General features: G+C 60.0%; 11 protein-coding genes across 11 annotated transcripts; 3 read left to right on the top strand and 8 right to left on the bottom strand.

Moving 5' to 3' along the window:
* Positions 1–43: 43 nt before the first annotated feature.
* On the bottom strand, positions 44–1,368 carry GGTG_10021 (hypothetical protein; the record flags this gene model as incomplete). Its single annotated transcript, XM_009227882.1, has 4 exons — positions 44–50; positions 130–664; positions 799–1,104; positions 1,206–1,368. The coding sequence occupies 4 exons, from the start codon at positions 1,366–1,368 to the stop codon at positions 44–46; spliced, it is 1,011 nt and encodes a 336-aa protein (XP_009226146.1).
* A 1,106-nt stretch (positions 1,369–2,474) lies between these two features.
* On the bottom strand, positions 2,475–3,965 carry GGTG_10020 (hypothetical protein; the record flags this gene model as incomplete). The annotated part of the gene is made up of 1 exon (XM_009227881.1): positions 2,475–3,965. One exon carries the CDS (start codon positions 3,963–3,965, stop codon positions 2,475–2,477), a length of 1,491 nt encoding a protein of 496 aa, XP_009226145.1.
* A 290-nt stretch (positions 3,966–4,255) lies between these two features.
* Positions 4,256–5,712, top strand: GGTG_10019 (pre-mRNA-splicing factor SYF2). Its single transcript, XM_009227880.1, has one exon. It carries the CDS (start codon positions 4,452–4,454, stop codon positions 5,466–5,468), a length of 1,017 nt encoding a protein of 338 aa, XP_009226144.1. The 5' UTR covers positions 4,256–4,451; the 3' UTR covers positions 5,469–5,712.
* On the bottom strand, positions 5,439–6,953 carry GGTG_10018 (NAD dependent epimerase/dehydratase). The gene is made up of 3 exons (XM_009227879.1): positions 6,861–6,953; positions 6,647–6,788; positions 5,439–6,581 (listed from the first exon to the last, which is right to left on the bottom strand). Exons 2-3 carry the CDS (start codon positions 6,754–6,756, stop codon positions 5,798–5,800), a joined length of 894 nt encoding a protein of 297 aa, XP_009226143.1. The 5' UTR covers positions 6,757–6,788; positions 6,861–6,953; the 3' UTR covers positions 5,439–5,797.
* Positions 6,954–7,113: 160 nt separating this feature from the next.
* Positions 7,114–8,506, top strand: GGTG_10017 (hypothetical protein). Its single transcript, XM_009227878.1, has 2 exons — positions 7,114–7,481; positions 7,572–8,506. Exons 1-2 carry the CDS (start codon positions 7,241–7,243, stop codon positions 8,153–8,155), a joined length of 825 nt encoding a protein of 274 aa, XP_009226142.1. The 5' UTR covers positions 7,114–7,240; the 3' UTR covers positions 8,156–8,506.
* GGTG_10016 (hypothetical protein) lies at positions 8,145–10,244 on the bottom strand. The gene is made up of 3 exons (XM_009227877.1): positions 9,997–10,244; positions 9,201–9,915; positions 8,145–9,110 (listed from the first exon to the last, which is right to left on the bottom strand). Exons 2-3 carry the CDS (start codon positions 9,694–9,696, stop codon positions 8,515–8,517), a joined length of 1,092 nt encoding a protein of 363 aa, XP_009226141.1. The 5' UTR covers positions 9,697–9,915; positions 9,997–10,244; the 3' UTR covers positions 8,145–8,514.
* A 260-nt stretch (positions 10,245–10,504) lies between these two features.
* GGTG_10015 (1-phosphatidylinositol-4,5-bisphosphate phosphodiesterase delta-1) lies at positions 10,505–12,667 on the bottom strand (the record flags this gene model as incomplete). The annotated part of the gene is made up of 1 exon (XM_009227876.1): positions 10,505–12,667. The coding sequence occupies one exon, from the start codon at positions 12,665–12,667 to the stop codon at positions 10,676–10,678; it is 1,992 nt and encodes a 663-aa protein (XP_009226140.1). The 3' UTR covers positions 10,505–10,675.
* A 495-nt stretch (positions 12,668–13,162) lies between these two features.
* Positions 13,163–14,216, bottom strand: GGTG_10014 (hypothetical protein; the record flags this gene model as incomplete). The annotated part of the gene is made up of 1 exon (XM_009227875.1): positions 13,163–14,216. Exon 1 carries the CDS (start codon positions 13,616–13,618, stop codon positions 13,163–13,165), a length of 456 nt encoding a protein of 151 aa, XP_009226139.1. The 5' UTR covers positions 13,619–14,216.
* On the top strand, positions 13,931–17,955 carry GGTG_10013 (mitochondrial distribution and morphology protein 34). Its single transcript, XM_009227874.1, has 2 exons — positions 13,931–15,412; positions 15,914–17,955. Exons 1-2 carry the CDS (start codon positions 15,146–15,148, stop codon positions 17,306–17,308), a joined length of 1,662 nt encoding a protein of 553 aa, XP_009226138.1. The 5' UTR covers positions 13,931–15,145; the 3' UTR covers positions 17,309–17,955.
* Positions 17,956–18,052: 97 nt separating this feature from the next.
* Positions 18,053–20,043, bottom strand: GGTG_10012 (nucleoside transporter). Its single transcript, XM_009227873.1, has one exon. It carries the CDS (start codon positions 19,842–19,844, stop codon positions 18,369–18,371), a length of 1,476 nt encoding a protein of 491 aa, XP_009226137.1. The 5' UTR covers positions 19,845–20,043; the 3' UTR covers positions 18,053–18,368.
* A 686-nt stretch (positions 20,044–20,729) lies between these two features.
* Positions 20,730–24,748, bottom strand: GGTG_10011 (catalase-3). The gene is made up of 9 exons (XM_009227872.1): positions 23,638–24,748; positions 23,366–23,568; positions 23,278–23,300; positions 23,054–23,204; positions 22,548–22,977; positions 22,444–22,459; positions 22,263–22,364; positions 22,103–22,192; positions 20,730–22,006 (listed from the first exon to the last, which is right to left on the bottom strand). Exons 1-9 carry the CDS (start codon positions 23,926–23,928, stop codon positions 21,165–21,167), a joined length of 2,148 nt encoding a protein of 715 aa, XP_009226136.1. The 5' UTR covers positions 23,929–24,748; the 3' UTR covers positions 20,730–21,164.

Genomic DNA, 24,748 nt, shown 5'->3' with positions numbered 1-24,748 from the left:
GGCGCGTCGCACTCGTGCCCGAGCGGGAAGGTCCCGCCGATGACTAGCATCTGCGACGGCCCTCCCGCCGCCGCCGCCCCGCCGCCGCCGCCCCTTGCGGCCGCGGCGTCGGGCGGCACCGCGTTGCACGTCATGCCGTGGTGCGGGTACTTGCCCGTGCCGCCGCCGCCGGGGAAGTCGAGGGGCGCGAGCTTGACCCAGCTGAAGCCCGGCATGGACAGCACGTAGACGTCGTCGAAGCCGGCCGTGCTCGGCGGGAAGCCCATGCCGCCGTACAGGTAGACGTTGTAGCTGGACCGGTCCGCCGGCCACGACGCGCCCACGCAGAAGCGCTGTCTGTTGGGCGGGATGGCGCCCAGCGCCGTCTGCGTGTACCACTTGGAGTTTGCCACGTCGTAGATGAAGACCTGCGACAGCGGCTGCGCTTCGACGGGTGAGCCGTCGCCGCGCGGGTCGATGGCGCCGCCGAGGTACACGAGCAGGCCTCCGTCTCCGGCCGGGATGAAGGCCATGGCCCCGCCGGCTCGGCGCACCGCGTCTGGGCCCGTCTCGTTGCTCCATGTATTTGTGTCGTAGTCGTATTTGACCATGAACGATGTCGCAACTGCTGGCCTGGCGCCCCAGCCGGGGACGGTGGCGTTGGACATCCAGCCTCCGTAGTAGACTTGGTTGTGTACGAGTAGCCATGTTAGTTCTCATCATGTCTTATCGAGAGAAGAGTGTAGATCCTCCAGGAAGGGCTATGACCGAGTTAAATAGGCAGAGGGCATGGACGAGCGTGGCAGACGGAGACCTTACAGCCTTTCCCGATCCTTGATATCCCAACCCCAGCGCCATATGCCAGTCGCACAACTCCATTCCGGGATGGCCCAAAGGAATCCCACTTGTTGTGCATGATGTCGTACGAGAACAACTCAAAGGTGCGCATATCGCCTTGCTTGTTGAATGCGCCTCCATATTGATAAAACCGCTTGTTCACCTCGTCGGGCCAGAGAACGCCGCCGTTGAGCTGGGGGATGCTCTCGTTCTTGGACAGGTTTGCGTGTAGCTGCGGAATGCCACTGAGACTGCTATTGCTTAGATCCTGGTATAACAACCACGAGTCTGTTCACAAGATCGCGCATCAGCACCCGTGGTTCCTAAAACAGTAACCACAAGGATAGTAAAAGCACAGCTGAAATGTCCACCTTGTGGCTTCTACTCACTGGTGGCATTTTCGGGATTCTGAGCAACGGGGTTCCAGTTTACAAAACCGCCGTCAATATAGAGCTTCCGGTCGACGATGGTTGTCTGATGCGCGAATCGCCGGCAAAAGTTCTTGACTGGGTCTTGCTGCTGGAGAGAGACCTGGACGAGCGAGAAGATCATTAAGGCCCAGCAGAGAGGGAGGCGCAACCGCAAGGTCCCTGCTGCTCCTGCCCCTCTCCTCCCGCCATGGCGGCGATCGCATCGAGTGCTCGACCGGGAAGGCGCCTTTTCTGCCTCAACCTGAGCATGAGAAGCGGCGCAGCGACCGGGAAGGCGTGTCGATGACAAAAGTGATATCATAGTCGAGTTCAGTCCCGCCATCACAGCCACCGCTCGGGAAGCGAAAGTGAAGCCGCAAAAGCCCAAAAGCTGTTCTTTGAGCGAAGACGATATGGCAGTGGCTGAGAGAGAAGTAGCCATATTCGCCAACAGGAGGTGATCGAGACTAGCAGATGGTCACCCTTCCTGCCTAGGGGAGGGGGTAGTTGAAGCCGGCGGGGAACGTCATGCGCCGCCGGCCAGTCCAGGTATTTGCAATATTGCATCCTGTCAGTCTTCTCCGCGCATGCCGGACAGAGTTCCTTACTCCCGACTCTAGAGGGCAAGAACCCAAGCGTGGGCGATAGTCGTGGTGGACAGGCGAAGTGGCTGTCAAGAAGGTTCCGCCGGAGCTTGACCAAACAGCGCCACCTAAGTTGAGCCCGAGCGCATCAGCCCAGGGGGGAATCTAGCGCTGGACTTGGATCGCCGACGTATGCCTTGCAGCCACCAGAAAGAGTATTTTTATTTGCAGATTTATGATCAAGCTCGCCGAGACCGCGCGCCAGAGGTTAGACTGTGCGGCGGAGCTCTCAACCTTGGCTCGCAAGGAGTAAGCCAACGCGCGATATAGTTGAGAATCTCGATCGAGGCGCTGACTGATGCCGTTCTCTGGCCCCTGCTGCCCCGCTGTTGGATAATGAAGTGCCCGCAGGCGAGATGTGTAGATGGATTTAAGGTGGTCACATCTGGCGCTTCTGATCTTGGACGTGTCAGCGTAGAATTGATAGCATGTCTGAATGATTGCTCCGTCCGCATGCTAGAGATCGGCAGACTACTGGGATTTCGAGTACAAGAGGATAGTGGCCATGATTGGGATACGCAAGTGCTTTAATTTAATCTGGGCCGCGTTCCGTATAAAAAAAACAATGCTATAAAGAGGAACCTTGGCTCATTGAAACCTGCCCTTAAGGGCGGGTCCCATAATTCTCATCATGGTCGCTATTCTTGGCGTCTAGATGGTCACCAGGGAGAATGGTCGGCCCCACGTGGTTGAACTTGGCTAGATCGTTGGCGACATCGTCGAGGTATGCGCCTAGAGAGCCGGCCTTGAGCTCTGAAGCCAGCTTGGGGAATGTATATGTGAATGTCTTGCTGATGAGCTGTAACTCGGGGCCGGCGGAGCTACTGTCTGTGGACCGGAGGCGCTGTATTGTCGACGAGCCAGCCGACTCTATCTCGTGGCCGGCTGTACGGGTAGCGCCGAGCTGCCACAGCAGACAGAAATAGGCTTTGTGGGCGTGATCGTAAGAGCCCGAGCCCCAGATGATGTCGCGTATGGATGGCTGGGCGCGGCTGTGACCTAGGCTCCAGCCTGTGAGAAGTCGGAAGAGCTCGGACTGCTGGTTCCTATGCGGCGGCGGTCTCCAATGAAAACTTGGGCGAGCGCCAAGGTTGTCGTCAAGCATGCGCTTGAGGCAGGAGGCGACAAGGTGAGTCACCTCTTCGTCAGGAGAAGAAAAGTGACCCAGGCGCAGCCCGATTTCGACGTATTTCTGTGCCGCTTCGAGCTCGGAGCAAGCAACCGCAGCTTCAAGACCTAGGAGACACAGCGATCTGGGTATCTCTGTTATGCCTCTTGACTCAAGGTTGATATGTATGTTGTTGAGTAGAGTGAGTGTTTTGGGGGCCTGTTCCTTGGAGAGCCCATTCACCCGCCGGATAGCTGCGGCGATCTCGGCACCGCACGCCGCGAGCTCCTTGTCAGACTGCGTGACGGTAGACATGGCGGGGAAGACCAGCCTGCGGAGCTCTAGAAGACTGCTCGCCTGACGGATCCGGGAGTTGAGATCTGCATAGCTTATGCGATCCAAGGTCTCGGGCCTCGGCTGTCGCTGCAGCTCGCGCAGCATGAACAAGACAACAGTCGACGTCGCCTCCATGGCGGAGGAGCGGGCGGCGTTGTGGTGCGCAGCTTGCGCAAGCACCCCGTAGCGACGCTCGGCGTCCGGATCCTCGGGGAGACCGGCCGGTCTCTCAAGCCCCGTGAGAGCGGCCGAGAGGGCGTCGTGCTCGTTGATGCGCCAAGGGTGGTACGGCGCCGCCCTGGTCACCTTGCGCCGCTCCATGGCGGCGGCGGCCTCTTCGGGCACGCGCCCGAGCCTCTCCATGGCGGCCTCCAGGTCCGCGTCGACAGTGCGCCATTTGTGGTGCTGGTGGGCCGTGTCCCTGTCGTCAAAGTTGCGCGTGTATGGGGAGCCCTCGGCGTCGAGGTCTAGGGCGCGGAGAGGGAGCTCAAAGGGCACGATCTTGTCCCTCATGGCGATGGTGGCCTTGATGAGCCTGCTGCGCCGCCATCTTATCCGCTTGTGCGCGAACCTCACTTGATATTGGCCCAGGGGGTTCAAGGCGGGGAGCTTGCGGCAGAGACCCAGAGCGTGTCCTCTTGTTGCACTCATCGTGTGTTTGTTCCGTCTTTGCCCCGCGCATGCGCCTGGCCTTCTCGCATGGCAACCGGCCTGAACCTATGATTCATGGGCGCATTGTGTCAAACGGGATGTGAGACTGACGGCAACGGCGATATTTGGATCCTGGGATTTGGATCCGATTTGGATTCTGGGATTTGGAAATCGGGACAGGACAGTGAGGGAACAGGCGTTGTGGTCCAGTGAACAATCCCTGCATGTCTGGGGTAATTGTCGCCCACTTGCTTGGGTGGGCGGCCAGTGAGTGTGCCGTTCACCAATGGCGCAGGCCCACCCGTCTTGTTGCCCATCAATCTGCTGCCAAAACTTGTCTCCGCAACAGCGCCATTCTCAGGTCGCAGTCCAACACACTCACAATCTGCTTCGACGACCACGCATCAAGACATACTCTGGATCACGTCAAATCCCCCTTGATTTGTCGCCTCTTTGCTGTCATACCAAAACTCATCCCCTCACACCATGCCCCCGGCAAAGAAGAGAAGGACGACCCGATCGTCAAAAGCGGTCGTTGAAGAGGAGCCTGTTGCCGTCAAGGCCCCGACCCCCGACGAGACGGCGGTTACCGACGAGCCCATGAACACCGACGAACCCGCGAAGCCCAGCGACGAAGCAACAGCAGCCATCCCGGAGGAACCTTCGGCCCCTGCGGCCACCGGCAGCCGCTCAGAAGACCCCGCCCCGGCGGCAGAGGCCTCGGCAGAAGCAGAAGCAGAAGCAGACACGCAATCGGCGGCCGAAAAGGCGGCGGACCGCATGGCCCGCTTCCGCGCGCTGCAGGAGCGGGCCAAGAAGTCGTCGGACCAGAACCTCAAGGCGGCGACGGCCGAGTCGCGGCGGCTGGCCACGGACCCGACGCAGCTGACGGCGCTGCACCGGCGGCACGCCATCGCGTCGCACAAGATCCTCAAGGCCGACGTCGAGGACGCGGGCGGCGACTTTGAGCGCAAGCGGGCCTGGGACTGGACCGTCGAGGAGAGCGAGCAGTGGGACAAGCGCATGAAGAAGAAGGAGTCGGCCCGCGACAACAACGCCTTCCAGGACTTCCGCCAGGAGGCCCAGAAGATCTACAAGCGCCAGCTCAAGAACATGCCCCCGGACCTGGAGCGCTACGCGAGCGACAAGATGGCCGCCATCAACAAGGCCGCCGCCGCGGGCACCCTCGACATCGTCGAGACCGAGGACGGCGAGCTCATCGCCGTCGACCGCGACGGCTCCTTCTACTCCACCGCCGACTCCACCTCGTTCGCAAACAACAGGCCCGACAAGGCCGCCATCGACCGCCTCGTCAACGACATGAAGAAGGCCGAAGACGTCGCCGCCAAGAAGCGGAAGGCTCGCACCGCTAAGAACGGCGACGACGACGACGTCACCTACATCAACGACAAGAACAAGCAGTTTAACCAGAAGCTGTCTCGCTTCTACAACAAGTACACTGCTGAGATCAGGGAGAGCTTTGAGCGCGGTACTATGATTTGATAATTTGACACATATTTCTTTCACTTCTGGCTATTCCTTCTAGCATCTTTCTTCTCATACGACGGGGGCATATCACATGCGTCAGGGGTTACGGTGATGGTTATAAGACTGGGCAAGCGGGCATCAATGGATTTACACGGGCAAGGATCGCCCTGAGGATTCGAAAAGAAATGACAGCGAAACATCTCCACCTTTGTGGCGGTTTTAACCCGAAGAAACGAGGTCCCGTTATGTCTAATGATACACAGCTAACAAACTCGCCAAAGACCATTTCTGGGATGCAGGTTCTCCATGTAGAACTTGTCCGGGGGAAATGGCATGGCTCGAGCTTAAAGCATCTCCTTCCTCCAGCCCTTGTTCGCTAATTCCTCGATCTCGGGCACCTCGACGGGTCCCATGACCTTGTCGTCGCTCAGACCTTCGACAATGGCGGCGGCGACGTCCTCGACCTTGAGGGGCTTGACGGCGCCGGCGCCCAGGAAGCCGCCCAGAACGCCGCCGGTGGCCCGGTTGAAGAGGCTGCCCAGACCGGCTGCCGCCGCCATGGGGATGGTGAAGGCCCTGGAGCTGTCGTACATGAAGGGGGCGCGGACGAAGACGCCGCGCATGTGGGGGTACTCGCTCGAGATGAGGCTCTCGGCGTCGCGCTTGGTGCTGAGGTAGCGCGCCGGCAGCACGGGCGCGCCAGCGGCCGCCGACAGGAAGCAAAAGGCGCTCACCTTCTCCCTGGCTGCCTCTTTGGCTAGGATGAGGGCACTGTCGCGGTTCATCCTCTCATAGGTCAGCGCCGCGGCGGGCGGTGGCGGCTGCTGCTGCTGCTGCTGCTGGTAGTGCGGCTCGAGCGGGCTCGGGGCCGCGCCGGCCGACGCGCCCGGCCCAGCGGCAAAGGCCCTGCGCAGGCCGGCGATGGGGGACTCGCGGCCCGAGATGACGCCCTTGTAGTCGGCCTCGAGGAGGATGCCCATGCTGTGCACCACGTAGTCGGCCCCCTTGAGCAGCGGCGCCCACTGCTCCGGCCGGAAGATGTCTGCCCTCTCCCAGCTGACCTTGTGGGCCCAGGCCGGGGGCGACGGGGATGAGGTCACCGAGGCCCAGTGTGGCTCACCCGAGCGGCTGTGGTGGTTTTCTCGTGTCAGAATTTTGATGCTTTAGCCCTGGTTGAGTTCAGAGCAACTCGCCTTATGGACGTGACATCCCATCCCCTCGTGACTGCGTGCTTGCATATCCTCGACCCCACGAAGCCGTTGCCTCCGCAAACGACAAGTCTCTTGGCAGCTGTGGTCGACATTTTTCCAGCAGTTCACATTACCAGCTGGTAGCCTAAAGCAGCTGTGAGCGTGGGCCTCCAGACAGCAAGCTATGGGGGGTTCGGGTGTGGTAGAATCAACGAACCGCACGTCCTAGACACAAAGCAAATACCAGAAAGCCGAAATACACAAGCTCCCCAGGGTTTTTTCACATCATGCCATCATCAATCGAATCTCTGATCGCACCAACGCAAGGCTGAGCTAGATCGGCTCCGATGGAACGATTGCAAACACAGTCCCCACAGTTTCGTCATCGCAGCCAATAACACCCCAGTCCATAAATGAGACGAGATCCACTCATGCGCCCAAAAACACAAGGCTGCTGTTTCCTTGGGTGCCCGCCGATTGCCGATCAATTCTCCCTCTCACCAAAAACACCACCCTTGTCGCGGCAATGACACCCGTCGCCACCCTCGTCGCCGTCGCCGCCGCCGCCGCCGCCGCCGCCCACGACGACGACCAACTATGGCGCCGCAAAGCAACCTAGGCAAGCGCGCAAAGGGCGTCTCGATCCACCGGCCCTTCATCTACGGCACCACGGCCAAGCCCTTCGACGACGACAAGAACCCCAAGCCGCCGGGCGTGCCCGACGACCACACCCACTCGTGGCAGGTCTTTGTCAAGGGCGTCGAGGACACGGACGTGACGTACTGGCTGAAGCGCGTGCAGTTCAAGCTGCACGAGTCCATCCCGAATCACATCCGCAGTAGGTGGCTTGCCTCTGCTTCGAGTTTCTTTTTTTTTTCTCGCCCGTATTTGCTTTTCACAAGCTGACCCCCTTTTTCAACTTTCACAGTGGTCGATGGCGAGGCCGGCAAGGCCTTCGTAGTAAACGAGACGGGCTGGGGCGAGTTCGAGATCGCCATCAAGCTCTACTACGCGCAGGAGTCGGGCGAGAAGGCGCAGACGCTCTACCACCACCTGCACCTGCACCCCTACGGCCGCACCGAGGCCGAGAAGGACGCCATGAAGGCGTCGGGCGAGGTCATCGCCTGGGTCTACGAGGAGCAGATCTTCAACGAGCCGTACGAGGCCTTCTACGAGATCCTGACCAGCGGCGCCCTGCCCCCGCCCCCCGGCAGCGCCGCCGCCGCCTCGAGGGCCGGCGGCAACAAGGGCGGCAAGGGCAAGGGCAAGGGGGCCGCCGCCTCCTCCACCGTCGGCGTCCGCAGCGAGGGCGGCGTGCTCGAGCGCAGCGCCATGATACCGCTGGCCAACAGGCCCGGCCAGCCCTTTAGCAAGGAGACGGAGAAGCTCGAGATTGAGCGCCTCAAGAAGGCCCAGGAGAAGGCGCAGGCCCTTACGGCTCGGCTGCAAGACCAGCTCAAGAAGAAGGAGGCGGCTCTGCAGAAGCTAAAGAAGCAAAACGCCGCCAAATAGCGACGCGTTTTTAGGCTCTGTAGCATGATAGCAGAACTCGTCAATCACGGTATTGCTGGGCCTTGTGGCTAACCTGCTCTAATTTTCCCCCTGATGTTTTTAAGGAGAGAGGCGTTCGAGGACATAGAAAAAGAAACCCCCGGATACCATGCGCCACACCTCGTGTACACCGCTATTAAGCTTATTTGTATACCGACTTTCTCTGCTTTCTGGTTCTGTCTCTCTCTCTCCAGTCATCCGTTGCTTGGGATATTAGCCCCAACTCATGGCGTCCATCTCAATTATGTTTGCCTCCCCAATACTGCTGGATGTGAAGTTTTCGTCAAAAGTCCGTTTCCCAGGCTCAGCCCAACTCCCATTCAAGCCTCCAAGAGGCAGTTTGTTTTGACCCGAGGCACTTCGGCGCCCATGTACCAGCCGCCGTCGATCAGCTCGAGCTCCATGTTCTTCCAATACTCGAGCTTAGTCTCCTGGTCCTTCAGATCGAGATCGCCGAGCCGCGCCTCGACGCCGCCGCCGCCGCCGCCGCCGGGCGTCAGGCGGACATAGCAGGTACAGTCGCGGAGCGTCATGGCGCGGCCGAGGCCGAACGTGTCCTCGGGCTCGAGCACGCCGACCGTGTCGTTTGCGAGCTGGGCGTCGCGCAGCCGCGGCAGCAGCTCGTTGGTGAGCAGCCACTCGCGCAGGCTCTCGAGCCCGCGGCTGCCCTCGGCGAAGACGCCGGCGTCGGCACCGGCCGCCGCCGTGAGGTCGTCGCACACGATCCTCAGCGACTCGGGACTACCGCGGTCCAGCAGCCGCAGCGGGCACAGGATGGAGCCGACGAACTCGTCCTTCTTGCGGCTCCGGAGCGCCTCGCGCGCGCAGTTGCGGCACCGCCTGGCGCCCGCCGGCGCCGTGGGGGACTGCGCCAGCCACTTGGGCTTGAACTCGATCAGCTTCTCGGCGTCGTCTCCTGGACGTTTGGGGGCCCGCCCACCTAGGTCAGCTGACGGTTTTTTTTTTTTTTCTCTTTCCAGAAGAGAACGAGCGGGCTCACACTTACTTGGCCGCATGTCGCGGATCAGCATCACCTCCCGTATGTCCTCTTTGAGCTTTGACCCTCTGAACTTGAGCGGCCGGCCTCCCTCCCCCTCAACGCGGTCTAGCTCCGTCCTGACGGCCGAGCGCACGAGGTCGCCGTTGCTGTCGGCGCCGCCGGCCCCGCCGTCGTCGAGCGCCACCAGGTACTGGGGCACCAGGTCGGCGGGGCGGAAGAGCGGGTAGATGTACCGGCACCAGTGCCCGTGGATGTCGCTGTAGCTGCCCGTGGCCCGCTTGGGCACCCGGAGCAGCAGGTCCCGCACGCCGCCGCCGGGGAAGCTGAAGACCATGTTGGCCATGCCCTCGGCCACGTAGCGCACCGACGGGCCCGTGTCGCGCGGGAAGGGCTGCGCCTCTGACACGTGCCGCAGCGCCGCGTCTGGGCCGTCCGCCGTTGACGACATGGCTGGCGGCTGATGGGGGTGGTGGGTGTCCTTGTCGGTGTCCTTGGTATCCATGAGGAAAAGAAAATAGGTGAGGCTCCGTTCCGGTCCCCAACGAGAGGCTGAGGGCGGTGTATGTTAGTCGGTGACTACCAAAGACAATATGGTCGCACAAGCGAAAATCCCGAGTGATTGTGGATGTTGGCGTTGGTTCTAGATACACAAGCACTGTTGACGCGGCTGACGTTTGACGCATGCAAGCTAAATGGCGGCTGGATGCATGGGCAGGTGAGCCTGTGATGCGGTCAGCAGGCGGTGTCTGGCCCCCGGGTAAGACAACCGGTGGCAGCGGGTTGTTCTTGCAGCTGCTCTCACCAAGGTCTCACTGCAAACCCACGTCCCCTTCCCCAACACACGAAAAGACAGGGTAGGTTGGTAGTATGTAAGGTGGTAGCCACGAGCGAGGCACATGAGAGAAGCAAAGCAGGGCATGTCCACAGCAGTTGGCACCCAACATTAATCCCTGTCACCAGGTTTGGCCGCTCCCCCAAGTAAGCCCGGAAAGTCTAGAGCCTTCCTGCGCCTTACAGCCGTGTACCTACCTACCTACCTACCTACCTACCTATCTAGGTAGGTATCGTACCTACTATTTTCATTGGCATCACTACTACTCTGCCCACGCGGAGGAGCGACGTGCTGTCATACCCCCCTTTCTGGCCCGCCATCTGTGAGGACGGCACTCCTTGGCCGGTTACGAGGTTGCCAAGTCGCGTCCAGAAGTTGGCTGGCGGCCCAGGCCCTGGTTCCAACCAGCAGGAGCGGGGCTCGAAAACGTCACAGCGGGGAAGTGCCGAGAGAGTACCTGCATTTGTACCACTTTCTCCTCACCTAACACGACATGAGATGTGACGATCCAACAATGCACTGTCTTTTTTTTGGGTACTCTTTTCGTTGAGGCTTAAAACAGGCCGTGAAAGGTTTGGATTTTCAGTGTTCAATTGACTCCCGACTCCACGCTATTTGAGGCAAATGAAGACTGTCTTGTACAGAGGAATCATGCAGTGCCCTGACGCAGACTCTGCTGCGCGAGCTCGTGAACATGGCCCTCATTCCTACTCATCAGCGAGGGCTCGGCGGAAGGCGCGGGCGGGGCGGCCTCGATTATGTCCGTCTTTATCAGCAGGATGCCCTTGCTCGGCAGGCCGCCCTTGTCCATCAGCCTCACGAAGCGGTAGCCGGGCCGCAGCCTGTCGAGGCGGATGGCGGCCCAGGCTGCCATGACGTCGGGCCCGACGACGTCGTTCATGACGACAAGGGTCAAAAAGGTCAGCTCGGGCAGCACGCCCTCGACGTTCTGGAACTCGATGACCTCGGCCTCGAAGTCGGGGCTCGTGCCCTTCATCTGCGCCGTCTGGCCGCGGTACTCGATCTCGGGCCGGGCCTCGCCGCCCTCCTGCTGCTTGACGCCGTCGAAGACGTGCGGCTGCGTGTGCAGCTCCACCTTGACGTAGGGGATAAAGTTTGCGGGCCTGTCGTTCTTGCTCAGCAGCGGTATGTTTTGCGCCGCCAGGATGGTGATGGCCACGCGCTCGAGCGTCTTGTGCGGCAGCTGCGACTCCTCGTGCACAGGCGCCCACTCCTTGCCCGCGCGGTAGCCGTCGGGCTTGAGGACGTAGCCGTCGGAGCCGGCAAACATGCCCTCGTTGATCATCATGCCGGCGTCGTACGACTGCCAGTTGAGGGCCACGACCTGCGCGCCCGTGCGCCAGAAGATGACGGGGTTGAAGTTGGACGAGTCGACGCGCATGCCGCCGGGGTAGAGCCGCATCAGGTAGTTCTTGTTGTGCTGGAAGAACTCGACGGGCTGCTTCTGCTGCACCTCGGCGGCCCCCTGCTCCGACAGGGAGAAGATGTGGTTCGGCATGGCGGCCTCGGGCTGGGAGAGAGACTTGAAGGTGACGCCCCGCGTGTAGATGCCCAGTCGGCTAAGGCGCGGGGTGATCTTGGGTGCCTTGACCTTTCGAGCCTTCTTATCCTTGCCGTCCTGCACCATCTCGAACACGCTCTCGTCGTCCTGTGCGGCGCCCCCCTCGGGCACGTATTTGACCTTGATCAGGATTTTCTTGCGCAGCTCGTCGGGCGACGGCAGCGAAGTCGGCTGGCTCTCGGGGGTGGGCAGCAGAAACTCGGCCCAGGCCTCCTCCATTATGTCTACCATTACGCCCTGCTGAACCGGGGAGCAGTGGACCTCGAGGCTGACGATGAGCGGCAGGTCCGAGGTCGCGAAAGCGTAGTCCCGGACTACCTGGCAGACGCTGCGGAACGAAACCTCCTTGGTCAGGGTGAAGCCGTGGAGAACCCGGGGCTCGTACCGGATGACATCGGAAAGCCTGTCGTCCACGGTCCTCCCTTCGGGGTTGACGCCGCCGTCCTTGTCGAACGTCTCCAAGATCCACGTGCCGAACTTGAGCATCAGCTTATCTTTCCGGCTCAGCTTTCTTGGGCCTTCTTCCAAGGGTGGCTCTCCTTCCTTGCGGTAAATCGGGTCGTTGGGAGGCGTGTAGATGGCATCGCCATCCCACACATCGATCTCGATGCACCGGCAGCCGCGAAGGAGCACGTCCTTGTAGGCGTCAGTGCTGGAGTCGGAGGAGAGCTGGTTGCCGGTGAGATACGTGTTGTGGCTAGAGCTGATGAAGTAGTTGTTGAGCGGCCACGTCAGGTCCTGGGGCGAGGCCATCTCCATGGCGTTCCCCAGGGGGGAGGTCATGTACTGCAGGAACTCGCTCAGCTCGATCTCTTCCTTCTCGGCGAGGAAGCCCGCCGGGCCGTTGGCATCCTCGAGCTGGACATGCTGCATGAAGACGGCGAGCTGGTCCCGGGACCATTTGTTGCTGGGGCCGCTGTACCGGGCGAAGATTTTGGCCAAGTGGCCGAGCAGCGACTCGTCCAGCCGGTCCCGGATGCCCTGGCGCTCAGCGCTCGGGTGGCCGCCGCCGGCCTTGTACTGTTGGATGGGGAACTCGGACGACGTGATGGACGACATGGCGGGTGTGCCGTTTACCTGCTGTGCATGTATGTCTCTGATGCAAGACGTCTTGACCAGTCACATCTCACCAACATAGACACCTGTACATATACTACGCGATTCAGCCTACCGTTGCCGCATGCGACGGCCGTCTGTTCGCACCAGGGGTCCAGGCCTAGGCCGTCTCGGCCTCGCCCGAGGTCGTCCCGGGGGTTGACGCGTCAGCCTACCCAGCCGCAAGCCGGATATCCATGTCGCCGCTTGGCAACGGAAACGGCAACGACGGGGGAAAAAGCCAATGGAACCACGCGGCACAAAAGGACTGACATGCAGCCTGGTCCTCCCGCCAGATGCCGCGATTTTGTTTTTTGTCTCATCACCTCACACCACTACTTCTCGCAAACTGTGGAGCGCCAAGCCGTTGCAAGCAGACCTGACGCCTGGACAGCGCAGAGGACATGACTCGTGGCGTGCTGGGTTGGGGCACAAGACCGATCCGATCGGGCGCTCGCCTCAATGCCCAATGGGTTTGGTCCAGTGGATTTGGTCCAATGGCTGGGGTTTGTCCAATGGGTTCAACGTTCTTCTGGCAAACATCGGATCGAATACGCTGGCGGCGCTGTGCTGCAGTTGGGATGACAGCACGCAGAGCCTGGTCCTCGGCCGTGGGAAGGCGGCTGCGCGAGGTTTCATGGCGCGCGTTTGCGGTTGAGGCGGGTTGTGCCCTCGAGCAGGGACAAAGGCCAGACGATAGGCTGGCACGCTGGCACGCTCTCGAGACAATGGCTGGCTGCTGGCTGGCTGGTCGAGGTTTCTTCCCTGTGCAACGACGGCCCTGGGCCGTGCAAAATAAATAGTCCTGGCCTCGGGCTCGCACGATGGCGGTGTGGAGGCCACCTGGACTGCGTCGACACGGCTGTCGACGGCTGCAGGCAGAAAGGCGGTCAGTGGGATCTCCCTTGCCGCCATTTGCCAGGCTGGGAGACTCCCTGCGCAGACAAACCAAGAATAGGCCGGCGTGTTTCGGCCATCCCTTTTCAAGTAGATCGAGTGAGTGAGAGGCGACGAGCGAAGGAAACGCTGCTTCGACCCCCGGTGACCCGCAGGCTCGCCCCCTCGTGCCCCACTTGGACATCATCGTCCCCACGTTTGGTCTGGCCAGTCGGCGCCGTGCACGCGACCCCGGCAGGAGGGGGGAGCCAGCAACAGGGCTTTCCATGAGCCCAGTCGTGAGCGGGCGGGGAACTAGACTAACAGAAATTGCGTCAATGCAGTGTTTGTGGTCTTCGCCATGGCTGGGGTCACAGTATTTGACTCAGCCGAGACCCCAGACATGTCGACGAAACTGGGCAGCCAACCCAGCTGCCGGCTTGAGGCGCGCACGCAGAGGGAGGAAAGAAGGCGGACGAAGGGAGATCGTCGCCTACTGTCCAGCACCTCGCCGTGGCCGCAGACGTTGCTGTTTCTCTAGCCGCCGGTTGCATTGGTGTGGCATGCATTTGCTAATACGTTGTCACGAGTTGTCGCGCCTTGTCACTGGTTGTCCAACCGTACCGTGGATCGATGCAGGCACTCAATGGGCAGGCGCACGAGGGATAGGGCACCAAGCAGGTTGCCGGCAGAAAAGCTGGCACAAGGTTGGGTCGACCGCCCTGGAATGCTGCCAACCTAGGGGCCAGCCTAGTCCACCAGCTTCCATGCGCGTCCAAGTGAGGCACTTTAGCACTGAGCAGAGAGGGGAGATGGAGGGGAGGGGAGGGGAAGTGGCGGCACCATGAACCGTTCCAACTGGCGCAAACGACTATACATAAGTCGGCAGCCCAGCGCGCCGTCCTGCACCTCTCGTGCCACCATTCCCCAGGAAAAAGGTGCGGGCGACCTGTGGCATGTTTTTAGGGTCAGATCAGGTCTTTTCGATCCATTGGCCTTGATCAGATGCCCAGATCCTTCCGCGCCTTGTCACGCTTGCCTTGCAAATCGCGTCCGGGTCAAGGGTCAAGCGACTGAGCATGACGGCTGCCGGCACATGAGTGGCTGTCTCTGCTTATGTAACCAATCGGAAAAGCCCGCCGCCTATGTCCAAGGCCAAACCCGCCTGCTCCGTGCGAGGACCACCCGCACCCAAAAATTTTCCCCAAGCCGCCCTCCACTAGCGTCATTCCACACTCTTATCCGGCCGCAACCAACCTGGAAGCTTCCCAGTCTGCGATCCGTCACTCCCTCAGCCCAATCTTCACCTATCCTTTGTGCCGACTTTGTTTGATCCCAGGCCAACCTTTTCTTCCCGCTCTCTTTCACCACGCCTTTGCTGTCGAGCGCTGCCCTCGGCCACCGCCCGACCGGCCCTCGCAATCTCCGGCTTTGCTTCTGCGCAACCCCCTTTTGCCGCCCTTGCCCACCACCAGACAACGCCCACGCGAGCTCCTGCCCGCGAGCGTCTCCCGAGCGAGGCAACCACGGCCGCACCGCGCCATGATCGCATAACAGCCACTCAACATGGCCTTCAACTTCAACTGGTCGCCGCTCGCGGCCGACGCGAGTTTCTACCAGCGCGCACGCGACCTCCTCACCACCGCCCTGAACAAGTCCCCGAAACCTCCGATAATAGTCGACGACATCCTTGTGACCGAGTTCAACCTCGGCTCCGTTCCTCCAGAGTTGGAGATCCTCGAGATCGGCGACCTGGCTGAGGATAGGTTCCGGGGCATCTTCAAGATGTGCTACTCGGGTGACGCGTTCTTGACGCTCAAGACAAGAGTTCAGGTGGGTTTTCTTTGCGGCGCCTTTTCCCCCCCTGTCCACGTTCGCGATGCGACAGCACCAACGACCCCGACATATCCCCGCCATTCATACGTCGACTGGCGAGCCCAACCCCAGCGCATTCCCACACCACCAACGCGCTCCATCTCTTGGGCATTCCATCTTGCTGGCCTGCACGACACACAATGCCCGCGCAACACCCAGCAAGCGCTGCTCGCCCCTATCACATCCCTCGCGGGCGCAGCGGATCTTGGCGACGGGGTCGGGAGAACCCGCTTGACGCGCTCCTTCACTTCCCTCAGCATAACTCGCTTGGCCTGATTTCATTGCGATGGAGTCAATTCATCCACACGAAAGTCGCGTCGCCCCTCCTTCCGGGTGTTTTCGCGCTTGCCGCATTATCCTCGGAAATTAGTCGACAGGGGTCCGCGTTTCTCGAACCAAGAACACTGCCGAGGTGCAGCTCATTGCATCATCATATCAGACACTAATATAACGTCACAGGCAAACCCCCTGAACACCTCCCTGCACTCCAAACCGAGCTTCACGTCGCCGACACCCCTAGCTGCCGCCTCGGGCTTGACGATCCCTCTCCAGATTACGTTATCGGAGATCAAGCTCTCTGCTTTCATCATCGTCGTCTTCTCCAAGCAGAAGGGCCTGACCCTGGTCTTTCGCAATGACCCACTGGAGTCCCTCAAGGTCTCGTCGACCTTTGACTCGATACAGTTTGTGCGGGACTATCTGCAAAGGACCATCGAGGGGAAGCTGAGGGACCTGATGATGGATGAGCTGCCCGCCATCATCCACAAGCTGTCCCTGCAGCTATGGTGTCCAGACCAGCTCCCCAAGGACGACGAGGAGAAGGCGGACGAGACGGACGAGACCACGGTCAACCCATTCGCCAGCCCCCCTGTCGACGCCGTCGATGCGAACGGAAACCCCGTGGATCCTAGCGAAATCTCCAACATTGCCGTCAATGGCGGCGCCGACCTGCAGTCGCTTTTCTCGCAGCGCAGTCTATCCCATCTGTCATCCCTCATCAACTCGCATCTCACATCATCTCTCTCCACGCCTCCAGCCCCCGAAGTCATTTTCCGCGCCAAGGCCGGCCCGGTGGACAAGGTGGAGGGCTGCGCTTCGCCATCCCCGCTGGCACCCAGTCTAGTGAAGTCGCATTCGTTCCACGGGTCCACGACGGTCTATACCTTTTCGGATACGAGCAGCCAGTCCAACGGGCAGCTTCCGTCACGCCCGTCACTAGTCAGCATGAACTCTGCCACTACTGGTCTCGGTCTCGGCTCGAGTCGGCACGCCAAGCCGTTCGCCAACCGGAAAAAGAAGAACAGGGTCGTGAACCTCAGGCGCAAGACGGAGCCAGAAGCCAGCAGCGATACGGGAGAGACCGAAGACGACACGTCCTCGGTCGAGCCTCCCTCGTCAGACTTCACTGCGTCGACTTCTATCCCCGAGGAGCCCGAGGAGGAGTCCGTGCCTGACCCTGCAAGCTGGAGCAGGATCCGTTACGCGCCCGGCAATGATCGGCCCCAGCTTCAGCGTGCAGCTCTGAGTCGCGACGTTTTTACCCCAGTACCCGGAACGGACAGGGTAGAAACGACGGACCCCATATTGGCTCAGCCGGAGCCCACCAAGGAGAACATTGTTCCAGCCGGCAACCCAGAAGTCAAAGAGAAGAAGAGCATGAAGGAGCCTCTCCGACCACGCACCAACTCGGAAGCCCCTTCTGTGATATTAGAACAGGCCTGGATCATGAAGATGGCGGGCGAGATCGCCAAACGCGTCTACGACGAGAAGCAGCGAAACCCAAACTTCTGGGACGACCGGGAGGACTTGCCACCCCCGGCATACGAAGCTCAACCGAGATCGACGAGCTCGTAAACAGTGCCCCGCACCTCACCGACCACTATCGACACTCTCACTCTTTCACACAAAATTTCCTATGTGCCTCTCATCTACATTCCATATAAAGCCCTGCTGGGGAAAGGGCATAGGGTGGCGTCCGGTCTGTCTTTGGAAGCATGGCGGGACCACTTACGATCCTGCTGTGCTCAGCATTACTACATAATTTGGTAATGTGTTGTTTTACAGCGCAAAACTACACTAACGGCGTTTTAACGAGGAATTATACAATGGGATAGATGGTGGGTGGCTCATGAAAAAAATCACGGCGGTTTTTCTTAGCGGTCGTTTGGCCGACAGGGGAAGAAGGGAGGAGGAAGCCTCGCCCGTCGAGGGCGGGCGAGGCAACGGGACCGCTTTCGGTCACACACAGCAGTATAACCAGGTCACCCACCTGTGCAGACTCTCATGTATCGTTTCTTGTTTTATCTCTTTTGTCGGCGCTGGCGAGGGGCCCTCAATGGGTGTTTTTTCAATGGTGTGTACACGTACGAGTAAACGTACGTCACTGGCGCGGCGCATGCCAGCCAAGTTGAGGTTGCCGGGCTGGCGAGTACCGGCCAGCATACTCAGTTGGATATTCCGATAGATTCGTGAATCGACTATCCCACTCTCACTCACAAACCTATTCAGTCCAGGCAAGCAATCGTGAGATTTTGTCTGTTTATGCAACCTGCGAGGCACTGGCACGCCAACCGATGTCACTCGATATGAGCATACGTGTTTCGGGATGACGGGAGTGAGCACGGGCTACAAAATGAGGAGGGTCATTGGAAAAATCGTAGACGGGCCATCTCCCTAGTATGATATTCTATATGCGTTGGCCCCGGGTGCTGTCAAGCTAGGGGTGTAATTGCTGTGCTCCCATGCGGTACTTGCCAGCGCCATACATCTCTTGATTACGAAAACAACAAGTGAAAATCCTGACTGACGATGGGATAAAAAAGAGAAAAGAAAAAAGCTTTAAATCTAGAACCATGCGCCTCATTGATGCAAAAAAAAAAAAAAAAAAACAACCAAGCACTTTTTAAACCCCCCCTTAGATGCCCGCGACACTGAAGCTCAGCACGCTCCCCGTAGCAAGGCCGGCGACGAGGCACAGCCCCATGAAGCCGCCGGCGGCCTCGCGCTCGGGCTCGTCGACCCACTCGCCGGCGGCCATCATGGAGCTGCTGCCGAGCCAGCCATTGGTGAGGCCAAAGGGCAGCTGGACGAGCAGCAGGTAGAAGAGGTCGCTGGACACGACGGCGCCGCGGCCGCCGACGTTGCAGAGCATGTACAGCGGCAGGAAGCAGACGCGGGCGGCGGCGAGGCCGAAGAGGGCCGCAGGCCGGCGGCGGAGCGCGGCAAAGGCCGGGTGGGCCGTCGAGATGCGGCCGACGAGGTCGCCGAGGTTCCAGAAGAAGAAGGCGAGCGGGATGAAGGCGCCCGGCTGCAGGAGGGGCGGCAGCGGCGACGACGACGACGCTCCCGCCGCCGCCGCCACGCCGGCCGCGGCGTCGTCGTCGGGCTTGGCGCTCCGCACCGACACGACCTTGGATGTGAAGACGGGAAAGAACATGGTGACGGCGAAGCAGAGGAAGACGGCGCCGGCGGGGAAGTGGAGCTTGCGGAAGAGCTCCATGGGCCCCACGACGCGGCGGGCGGCGCGCTCGGCCTCCTCGACCGAGGCGTGCGACGCCGCCATGCGGTCCGACATGCGGCCCTCGACGATGCGGCCATGGCGGCGGATCAGCGGGAGGAAGGCGGCCGTGGCGGCGGACGAGACGACGACGGCCGTGAGGAAGTAGTAGAAGGCGGCGGCCCCGGCGTCTGCCTGATCCTGCTGTTGCTGCTGCTGCGCCTCGGCGTCGTGGCCAGATGCGGGGTCCTTGACGAAGGCGAGGTACGAGGCTATCTGGGCGACGGACGGCAGGACGCCGGCCACGGCCTGGCCCGTCATGATGGCCTGCATGTACTCTGGACGGCCGAAGCCGGCGGCGAAGGCGAAGGCGCCGTTCTGCATCAGGCCCGTGGCCCACGAGGTGAGCCCGACCATGGCGAGGAGGAAGCCGGCGTAGACCCTGGGCGGGACGTCGAGGAACAGTGTGGTGGAGGCGGTCAGGAGCGAGAAGAGGCCGACGTTCATGACGAGGGCAGTCGTGATGCGGAAAGGGTACGAGGCCGAGCCCTGCATGTTTGCGAGCAGCAGCATGGCGCTGAGGTTCGTGACGGTCGAAACGGAGAGGATGGCGGACTGGAAGTTGGCGGCCAGCCAGGCGTCGTCGCCGAAGCGCGTGCCGAAGTAAGGGGCCGCAGCGAGGAACATGTTCCAGGCCCAGAGCATAGCGACGCCCAGCATGGCGAAGATGGCGTACTCAACCCAGCTGAATGGGATGTCGTGGCCGCCGTGCTCGCCGTCGTCGCGCCCCAGGGACGAGGCGCTCCCCTCGCCGTCGTCCGGGAGCGGCTCGTACGCCTGGTCGTCCCGCGACGGCGACTTGCCGTGCGAGAAGAGGCTGCGGAGGCGATCCATCGTGCCGTCGGTTTATCGGGGGCGTTGCTGCGGTTGATTGCTGTCTTGGGGGCGATAGAGTGACGGCCCGCAGGCGATGGTGTTGGGCTGCTCGTCACCTCGGACTCATTCGAGGGCTGGCCGTTGCTGGTCGTCGCGAGGTGTGAGTGGTGGTGAGGTGGTTTGGGTGGTCGCTGAGCCTGCGCGTGGGCGCTGGCTCTGTCATCGTCCCAGGTCAGGTCAAGGCGGCAAGTGACCGACGGTATCTGCCTAAAAGGGAATAGCCGGGACTGGCGGGGCGGCGACGGGCTCCCCCGCATTGCATTTCATTCGCCAACGGTACTGAAAAGCCCACTCCTGGCTGAAGGAAAGTGGGTCTGCGGTTTCGTTGCATCCCGCACGTCTGCCACGCCAGAGTTGGGAATTTAGTTACTTAGTTTAGTTACCCCCTTGACTAAGACTAACTAATTTAGTCACGGCAGTAACTGCCACGGCTCACACCTTATTGTCATAGAAAAGGCTTTGTTGTTGCACGAAGAGGAAGCTATCTGGGCAGAGCGTCCCTGGCGTTCTGTCGCGGTTTTGTAAGCGTGACGTTGGCGCGCTAAGAGTGCGGCCTCAGGTTCCTCACCAGGTGCCCCGGCGCGTACCGTGACAGTAACTAAAACTAAAAGTAACTAACTAATAACTAACTAAAATAACTAAATTAGTCGCTTTTAGTTATTTAAATAAATAAATAAATAAATAAATAAATAAATAAATAAATAAATAAATAAATAAATAAATAAATAAATAAATAAATAAATAAATAAATAAATAAATAAATAAATAAATAAATAAATAAATAAATAAATAAATAAATAAATAAATAAATAAATAAATAAATAAATAAATAAAATTAAAAAGAACAGTTACGCTTTTGAGCCTCCCTAACGCCTTTACTGTTTTTTTTTGTGTTATTTAAGGAACGAGTTAAAACACTAAAAAGCAGTATTACTCTATTCTTTTGCCTTAAACGCTTAAAATCAAAATCAGGGCAATTTAACGAAGGTGCCCCCGAAGGGCCGTGCACCGGCGTCAAATTAGCGGAGCGGCTCCTGATTTTATGCTATTCACGGTTCGCAGAGCAGCCACACGTGATGCTTAGTCCCTGCATGCGAGTATGTTGTGCATTGTTAACCTACCTAGGCAGAAGAATGCAAAGCAGGGGCATAACAAAGCGAGGCCCTTCAAAGATGTGGACTCGGTTATGGTGGGGGAAAGTAAATAAGGCATGTGCGAAGAACAGAGAAAAAGATATCAAAATATAACCCTGCAAACAGGTTCAACACCGCTCCCTCATCACTCCGCATCGACAGGGAACCTATCAAGGAACTTGAACTGCTTTAGCCCCGTGGTAAAGTTCCTCACCAGCGCCGCCGCGTCGCTGCCTTTAAAGACGCCGTCGCCGTCGGGCACACCCACGCCAGCGAGCGCGTCGGCCGCCGAGCCGAGCGCGCCGACGGGCTTGCCCCAGCGGTAGGCGTCGAGCACCAGCTCGGCGGGCCTGCCAAGCGGAAACAGGGTTGACCTGGTGCCGTTGCCGCTGAAGAAGGTCTCGGCGCCGGGCGCCACCAGCAGGCCGTCGAAGCCGGAGGCGTCGGACGCCGAGTAGGTCGCGTTCACGCCCGCGGCCTGAGACTCGGCCACGACCGTCACGACGACGCCCTCGGCCTCGAGCCCATCCCTCAACCCGGCCGCGTTGCCCGCCGAGCCAGCGGCCGCGAGCACGGCCACCCGCAGGCCCTTGACGCTGGTCAGCGGCTTGGCGAAGACCGAGAGGCCGGTCGTCGTGTTGTCGTGGTAGAAGCGCGGGTCCGGCGCGGGCGCCTCCATGCCGAGGGCCCTGGCCACGCGGGCCGCGACGCCGTTGTGGATCCGGTTGATCTGCCGCAGCGCGTTCTCGCGCACCACCCCGGCCTTGACGTTGCTGAGCTCGAACCGGATCGCGTTGACCACCATCTGCTGCTCCGCCCTGGTCAGGCTGTTGAAGAAGAGCCGCGGCTGCGTCCAGTGGTCGTCAAAGGTCTGCGAGAGCGCGCGGTTCAGCGCGCCCGACACCGTGCGCTTGGGCGCCGTGAAGAAGCCCCGCCCGTTCTCCTGGTCCGCCTGCTTGGGGCCGTTGCTGAGCGCGCTGGGGGTGTCTAAGGGTCGTCACGAGTGAGGCGCCGCATCAGCCATGCTTGCTCGCCAGCATATTGCACATGGCAGACGAAGAGGGTAAGTGAGTATATGCTTACAAGGGAAGATGTTCTTGTGGATCATCATCTGCATCGCGCCGTCGCGGTGGTTGTTGTGGACAGTAACCCGGGGGCGGTTTACTGGAATCTCTGTGCGTCACCAACATGCCGAGTTAGCACCCGCACTGTTTGTCATTTCTATTTCCGATTCTCAACTCACGCTCAAAGTTGGGACCGCCGTTGCGGTTTAGCTGTGTGTCAAGGTAGCTAAACACACGCCCCTGTAAAAGAGGGTCTTCGCTGAAGTCGATACCGCGTACAACTGTTCGGGGGTTGCGTCAGCTTGGATATTCACCATCCTCGGCCGATCAAGGGGCTCTCTAATTGGCTGGCTTGCTTACCATGGCCGACTTGGAACTGTATCACGGCTGTTAGCTGGGGGGTGTTCATCATCTTCAACCAATCAAGGGGGCTTCCCGACTGGCTGTCTGGCTGGCTAGCTTACCATGACCTGCTCCGTCTCAGCAAAGTAGTTGGTCGGATTCCGGTCCAGCTTCATCACCCCAAGGGGCTGGAGTGGCGCCAGCTCTTGGGGGAGGATCTTGGTCGGGTCGAGCATGTCGAAGCCAAAGGTGAGTGCGTCCTCCTCCTTGACCAGCTGGATGCTGAGCTCCCACTCGGGCCCGTTGCCGGCCTGGATGGCATCCCACAAATCCTGTCTGTGGAAATCGGCGTTCTTGCCGTTCAGGACCTGGGCCTCCTCCCAGATGAGACTGGCCAGGCCCTGTTTCGTCTTCCAATGGAACTTGACGAGGTGCGACTCGCCCTTGTCGTTCACTAGGCGGAACGAGTGGACGCCGAACCCGTCCATGTAGCGGAACGACCGCGGGGTCCCGTGCGGTGACATGGCCCAGAAGAGAGCATGCATAGTGGACCTGGAAAGGAAGGGAGCCGGGTTAGCGATATTGACCCAAGGTGACAGGCGGCGGCAGGCTGTAGAGGGGGACTGACGGCTGCGAGCTGAAAAAGTCCCACGCGCTGTCGTGAGCAGTCGCGGCCTGCGGTATCTCATTGTTCGGGCTGGGCTTGACCGCGTGGATCAAGTCAGGGAAACGGATAGCATCCTGGATGAAAAACACAGGGACGTTGTTGCCAACAATATCTAGAAAGCAAATGGGTTAGCTGGCCCCCCCGCCGGTATACAAGATCTTGAACGGGGGGTCGTGCTCCCTCACCAAAGTTTCCCTCGTCCGTGTAGCTGCAAGATAGGTTGAGTCCAGTCAGTCAAACGTCTTGGTGATAAAAGCGGATGAATGGACGTACAGCCTGGTGGCAAACCCGCGGATATCCCTGACGGTGTCTGCACTTCCCCTAGAACCGGCCACGGTGGAGAAACGAACAAACACCTCGGTCTTCTTCCCAGCTGCGCCGAGAAAAGACGCGGCCGTGATGTTGCTGAAATCCCCGTAGCTGGTGAACGTGCCGGACGCACCTGCCCCACGCGCGTGGACGGCCCGCTCAGGGACCTTGATGGCGAGGTCAGCGGCGCTGATCATGTGCTATCGAGCCAAGCGTGGGGGCAAGTAGATACTCACTCGTTCGTGATCGAACCGGGTTATCTTCTCGCGAAAAATAAAGTCTTCCAGCAGCGTGGGGCCGCGGGCGCCGGCCTTGAGGCTGAACTGGTCGCCAATGGGCCCGCCAAAGTCGTCGGTGAGGAACTTGTCCTTGCTGTCGACGGTGAACTGGCCGGCAAAGTCCCCGTTGGGCGCCGCGGCCTCGTCCCTGCGGCGGAAGGCGGAGGGGTCCGCATAGGGGCAGACGGCGAGGGCGAGGCCGGGGAAGCCCAAGCTCGCCCAGGTGATGAGGGATGTGGAGAAATGCATCGTGTGTGTAGCTCGACGGGGCTGCCCAGAGAAGGTGTTGCCTGGGGTAACAAGCTGGAGTCCACACTTGAGGTTCTGACCTCCTGAAAAGCCTGACGTTTATTTTGGCTGGTCTCAAGTGACACCGAGCAAAGGCAGACTCGAGGTAGAGCGTGTGCGAGCCGGCCAGCTTCTTATAGGTCTGCATATCGAGGGACACTCGGCCCAGGCTGCAGTGGGAGGCTGCTTGCTGCATCTACCCGCGGTAGCCACGAGCTGGCTGGGAGGTGCCATGTTGCCTCGCATGGACCCATGTCCCAGTGTACACTTGTACCAACGCCAGCAGAGGGGGGTACGAGAGGGAGCACTGGAAGCAAGCAACGCACAAAGTTTGGTAGCGCAATCTGAAGCCCCACTGGCAGAGATTGGCGAGGGTGTGTATGTGTGTGTGCCACTGCAAGGGCGTGCTATGGAGTAGAAGGATGAGGGTGCTGATACCTGGACCTCTACACCGAGAAACATACCGATCGGTACCTTGGCGTGATTGCCGTTGCATCACAGTTCCATCTCACAAGAGACGATTCGATGCAAGCTACCCGAACAGGCAGCAGCAAAACATGTTTTGGGCCCAGACTCGGGGTTTGTGATGTGTAATCGAACTCCCAGCTGACGCCGCCGGCCGGAGCACTGGTCCAGCCGAGTCGACCCTGCCGCCTCCGGACTGCAAGGCCAAGGCGCCGATGGGTTAGCTGCGTCGGGGGAACAATATTGCAGCCACCAGAGCAACCGCCCCGGTCCTCCAGACGGGGTTCACTGGGCAGTCGAGGCTTTGAAGGATTTC

Source organism: Gaeumannomyces tritici (genome assembly GCF_000145635.1).
Source record: "Gaeumannomyces tritici R3-111a-1 unplaced genomic scaffold supercont2.5, whole genome shotgun sequence".
NCBI lineage: Eukaryota > Fungi > Ascomycota > Sordariomycetes > Magnaporthales > Magnaporthaceae > Gaeumannomyces > Gaeumannomyces tritici.
The sequence above is the reverse complement of the archived record's forward strand: the minus strand, read 5'-3'. Positions and strand labels throughout refer to the sequence as shown.

Coding starts and splice junctions, on each gene's coding strand:
- GGTG_10019 (XM_009227880.1), top strand. CDS start 4,452: ATGCCCCCGGCAAAGAAGAGAAGGACGACCCGATCGTCAAAAGCGGTC.
- GGTG_10018 (XM_009227879.1), bottom strand. CDS start 6,756: ATGTCGACCACAGCTGCCAAGAGACTTGTCGTTTGCGGAGGCAACGGC. Junction 6,582..6,646: donor TGGGATGTCACGTCCATAAG/GCGAGTTGCTCT, acceptor AAACCACCACAG/CCGCTCGGGTGAGCCACACT.
- GGTG_10017 (XM_009227878.1), top strand. CDS start 7,241: ATGGCGCCGCAAAGCAACCTAGGCAAGCGCGCAAAGGGCGTCTCGATC. Junction 7,482..7,571: donor CATCCCGAATCACATCCGCA/GTAGGTGGCTTG, acceptor CAACTTTCACAG/TGGTCGATGGCGAGGCCGGC.
- GGTG_10016 (XM_009227877.1), bottom strand. CDS start 9,696: ATGGATACCAAGGACACCGACAAGGACACCCACCACCCCCATCAGCCG. Junction 9,111..9,200: donor GATCCGCGACATGCGGCCAA/GTAAGTGTGAGC, acceptor CCAAACGTCCAG/GAGACGACGCCGAGAAGCTG.
- GGTG_10013 (XM_009227874.1), top strand. CDS start 15,146: ATGGCCTTCAACTTCAACTGGTCGCCGCTCGCGGCCGACGCGAGTTTC. Junction 15,413..15,913: donor CGCTCAAGACAAGAGTTCAG/GTGGGTTTTCTT, acceptor ATAACGTCACAG/GCAAACCCCCTGAACACCTC.
- GGTG_10012 (XM_009227873.1), bottom strand. CDS start 19,844: ATGGATCGCCTCCGCAGCCTCTTCTCGCACGGCAAGTCGCCGTCGCGG.
- GGTG_10011 (XM_009227872.1), bottom strand. CDS start 23,928: ATGCATTTCTCCACATCCCTCATCACCTGGGCGAGCTTGGGCTTCCCC. Junction 23,301..23,365: donor CGCGGGTTTGCCACCAGGCT/GTACGTCCATTC, acceptor CCTATCTTGCAG/CTACACGGACGAGGGAAACT. Junction 22,007..22,102: donor CCACAAGAACATCTTCCCTT/GTAAGCATATAC, acceptor GACGACCCTTAG/ACACCCCCAGCGCGCTCAGC.